Source organism: Limanda limanda, chromosome 9 (assembly GCF_963576545.1).
Source record: "Limanda limanda chromosome 9, fLimLim1.1, whole genome shotgun sequence".
In the NCBI taxonomy this organism is placed as follows: domain Eukaryota; kingdom Metazoa; phylum Chordata; class Actinopteri; order Pleuronectiformes; family Pleuronectidae; genus Limanda; species Limanda limanda.
The window spans coordinates 20494516-20499354 of NC_083644.1; the positions used below are offsets into that span (position 1 = coordinate 20494516).

A 4839-nucleotide genomic window follows, 5' to 3' on the forward strand; every position below is an offset into this window, starting at 1 on the left:
TAACAATTTAGTAGCACTAAAATGGCACTTACTTATAGCACTTTGTAGTTTTGCTTTATTTTGTAGAAATTGTACTTTCTTGATTCTTGTTGTTCCGGGTCTGTTCCCTCTGGGTTAAATGCACTTATTGTAAGTCGCTTTGGATAAAAGCATCAGCTAAATGTAATGTAATGTCATGCTCCGGTAGCCTCATTCAGTTCGTGATAGGGATGCACCGATATGGAAATTCTTGGCCGATACAGATACCGATGTTTAAAACAACAATCTAGCCGATAGCCGATGTCAATATTTGTTATTTTGTTTTTGTTGTTATTCATTCGCCCTTTTGTGCCAGGAAAATAATTAGATAATTATTTAAAAAGCTCTATTTAAAATTATTTCAGCCCTTTATCACTCTTATCTTTCAATGAGCACAGATTCAATCCGATTTATGAAACAATCTTTAGTTTAACTAAACTTTATTTAATATAACCTTCTGTAACAGAAGATATCAGGCTAAATAGCCTTTATAACTTGCAATCACCAGTGCACAGTCTCTCTGTTAGAAAACAGATGTGGTCAGTATCTTGTCTTGTCACAGTATCATGGTCAGTAACTCACAGTAACTGCACATACCCGAGACGCAGCTGACGCCACATGACAGGACAACAAATGACCAATCAAATATCTTTATCTTATTTTTTTTTATCTTATCTCGTTATCTTTTGCAGCAGTAAGCATTACCGTCCTGATGGCGCAGCTGTACAGGATGTACTAATGATCTGAATGGAAGAGGGTCGCCCCTGGACGAGTGTTTGATCCTGCTTATGGCTTTCATTTTGTCATGGTTTACAGGGTTCTTAAGGTCATGAAAAACCTGGAGAAGCCATGGAATCGTAAAATGTTTAATTCCAGGCCTGGTAAAGTGCTTGAAAAAAATGGAAATGTGTTATAGTCATATTTTCATGTCGTTCATTTACGCTGAGTTTTAAATAATTCATATGCTTTTAAAAGACATACGCTCAAACTATAAGCTCTCATACTAATTGAAAAGTTTGGTGGGGAAGCAGGCGGGGTAATGCACTATGCCAGGGAAGTGTAGATTTAACCATGCTTGGCTGCAAATGAAAAAGTACATGCCATGGGTTACAACAGACAAAGACCTCAATCAAACTATTGTCTCTCATTCATTTGTGTCATTTAAGGTATACTGTGTGCTTTGGAATTCTCATTGTTAGTTTAAATACTGAATGTTGTCCCTTTTTCATGTATACACCGAGATCTTACAAAATGTTTGGTCATTGAAATTTGTTTTAAAGTTATTGAAAAGTCATGGAAAAGTCATAGAAATCCATTGGTCAAAATGTGTATGAACCTTGACTGAAACAATTGTCTGCCAAGAAAGCCAAGTGCCTGATTATAAACTGCGGTAGGCATTTCAAACAGTTCAGCAGAGAAACACAAAGAACACTTTGTTTTCTTGGTATTGTTACAGCCTGAGTACTACAGTAGAAAACCCTAGGAAGCCTGGGAGTGTGCAGGCTGGTATTTTGTCCACAAGGTGGAGCCTTACAACCAAGATACGGAGGCCATACTACAACTGACACCAAGCAACAGGCGGATGCTGTAGAACCAGGCGCCCAGTCTACTTTTAGTAAATGGCTACTTGTTATTCATCACCTGACCATGGCAGCGCTGATTATTGGCTGATCAGCTTCTTTGATTTAGTAACCTGAGATCAGCAGTGGCTGAATAAACATGGTGGTTTGTTGTGACCTTCATTTCTCACCTTTGACCTGATGTTCCTGTCAGGTTAAGTTTATTTAGTATTTATTAATATCCTTATATAGGAATAATATTTAAGGGTTTTCTGATAACACTGAGGTTGAGTGGGTCAGTTGGTTTTCTATACTCAACATGAGCTACCTGTAGATGGTTGCAGCCCAAGGATAATAGTATTATCTCTCTTCCTCCCTCTCGCTCACACACACACACACGCACGCACGCACGCACAAACACACACACACACACACACACACACACACACACACACACACACGCACACACAGAGAGACACACACACACACACACACAAACACACACACACACTGGGCATTACAGAAGCCAGGTTGCAACCATAGCAACGTTATTATCCTGAAGTGTTGTGAATGGAGAGCAGGAGGCTGCTGCTGCTGCTGCTGCTGCTTTGAACTCACACCTTCCTCCTCCTCTGCCGCCGCCCAGTCTCGCCCGGTTCGAGGTGTGTGTGTCTTTGTCTGCCGGTGATGGACGAGGCTGAGGACGGCGAGGAGGAGTCCAAATTCCAGCATCTGTTTCTTCTTCCACCTCCAGTCGCCAGCCCGACTGGACGCGCCGATCATGGCACCAGCAGGGGAGCAGAGATGAAGAAATTCATGCCAGGAGGCGGAGCCGCGTCCGTTTCGCGTAAAAACTCCAACAGTAACGAGCTGTGGCTCTTGTGCGCCGAGGACTCTGCGCCTCTCAGTGCCGGCGGCCGCGCGACCTCTCCGCCGCGCCACAGGGCTGCTGCTGGTGGGGGTGGAGGTGGCTCGGAGTCAGACCACAGGAGCGCAGGGGACGCAGCGTCCGAGGCAGGCTTGGGTATGATATGCAACAAAAACGGTGATTGTAGAAGGGACCCGACCAGCTCAGGGAGCCTCTCCTCCCTCATCTCCAGGCAGGAGAAGCAGGCAGATGGAGGAGTAGCGGCGGCAGGAGGACCAGAAACTGCGAGCATGGACGGCTCCATAACTTCACCGGGTTCCCTGATGCAGGGACGCGGAGCCGAGGTCAAGACCGGGGCATCGATGGAGAAGAAGGACTCCAGAGTTTCCTTCTCCTACGCCCCGACCGGCAAAGCACAGACTCCGAGTCTGCAGTCGAGACATTCTGTAACGTTCTCCAAAGCCGACGACGGTTCTCAGATAGTTCCGGACGATGGGGACTCCAGGGGGAATCAGACGTACATGCAGCGGCAGTTCAGCTCCATGCTTCAGCCCGGAGTTAACAAGTTCTCCCTGCGCATGTTTGGCAGCCAGAAGGCGGTGGAGAAGGAGCAGGAGCGCGTAAAGTCAGCGGGTAATTGGATTATCCACCCGTACAGCGACTTCAGGTAGGGGTCCCACAGAGCGGATGATGTCTCGTTCATACTGCGGATATTGTGGAACCTCTCTTCTCCATACATACAACTTTATATGAGGAAATACCAAAAATACATGTTTCCAATTAAAGGTACATAAGTAAGAGACGGCAGCCAGTTATTATTAATGCCTACATTTTAACTTGTAATTTGACCAAATGGTTAAACTTGTCCCTAAAGAACGATAAAGTGCAATTTGAATAAGTTATAATAAAGTTGAAAAAGTTGCGTCACCGAGCTGGAATGTGTCTGAACATCTGTTTCAGCACCACGGACAGCTCCCCCACTGATCTCTACAAGGACTGATGATTTGAGCCCTGAATTGGAATTTTGCTATTAAAACATTACTAGCGCTAACATTGATTATTAATTATTTGAATGCTCCATAACTGGCACAGCTAATAAATTATGGGATCCATGACTCAGCAATGCACTTAACTCAGTTCCTTACTTCTAACTGATCCCAAATCCGAGTAACTTGGGCTCTCTGAACTAAATTGCAGTGACAAATTGATCAGTGTCGACATAACTGATTAAATATGTTGATGTGAACTAATGAAGTCACAGGGCAGTTGCATGGCATGAATGGCATTTGTACAACTCCTGTTTTAGACAAATAAATGTCTCAGTAAACTAACTGGATATTTTGGTGATGGGTCATTAAACTGTGGCCATATTTACTGCGAAGGTCTCTGTATCCTTTGTTTCTTTTTTATTTGAACTGAACTCAGGACCCAGCTTGTCTTTCTGTGACACTCTCGTCTCTGTTTGTCCTTTGTGTGACCCTCTTTCTTTTGTCAGATGATATTGGTTATCTGACCACGAGCAGATACAGAGCACTTGTTTAAAAAAAAAAAGGCAGACTTTCATCAAAGATCAGCCATTTTTCACCGTGGTTATAAAGGTGGTGCTGTTTCTTGACTGTGTGTGTGTGAGTGGCCTGTGAGAGTGATTGATTTCATAAATCAAGCCCAATCAGAATGTGATGTGCACAGAAAATAGCAACACTGTAACCATCTAGAAATTTCAGTTTAATGGCTCAGATTTACTGTGCAGCTCTCATGTGTTTTTGCCCTTTGTATGTCCTTCTTCCAACCCGTCAGGTTCTACTGGGACTTCACCATGCTGATGTTCATGGTGGGCAACCTGATCATCATCCCTGTGGGCATCACCTTCTTCAAGGACGAGACCACAGCGCCCTGGATCATCTTCAATGTGGTCTCCGATACCTTCTTCCTCATGGACCTGGTTCTCAACTTCAGGACGGGCATCGTGTTTGAGGACAACACCGAGATCATCCTCGACCCCAAGAAGATCAAGAAGAAGTACCTGAAGAGCTGGTTCGTGGTGGACTTTGTCTCCTCCATACCTGTGGATTATATCTTTCTCATCGTGGAGAAAGGGATCGACTCGGAGGTTTACAAGACGGCCAGGGCGCTCCGCATCGTCCGCTTCACAAAGATCCTCAGTCTGCTGCGACTGCTGAGGCTCTCCAGACTCATCCGTTACATCCACCAGTGGGAGGAGGTAGGCGGAGTTCTAACATTTATCATACAATCACATGGAAAGAAGGAGGGTTCAGGATTACTTTAGTTTGAAAGTGAAAGGACAGAAGAGTTTGGTTGGATAGTTACCGATGACATTTGTGGTATAAATCCTATTAGTGATATATGAGAAACACACAATGCACAAGTGAGGCT

The 4839-nt window shown here is 44.4% G+C and overlaps 1 protein-coding gene across 1 annotated transcript in view; it reads left to right on the forward strand.

The window, feature by feature from the left end:
• The first annotated feature begins 2264 nt into the window (after window positions 1-2264).
• The window catches only part of hcn2b (hyperpolarization activated cyclic nucleotide-gated potassium channel 2b), a 35641-nt gene continuing 33066 nt past the window's right edge, over window positions 2265-4839 (forward strand). Inside the window, exons 1-2 of the mRNA XM_061078442.1 lie at window positions 2265-3112; window positions 4243-4666. Of these exons, the coding sequence (XP_060934425.1) occupies window positions 2265-3112; window positions 4243-4666 (1272 nt within the window). The remainder of the gene's footprint in view (window positions 3113-4242; window positions 4667-4839) is intronic.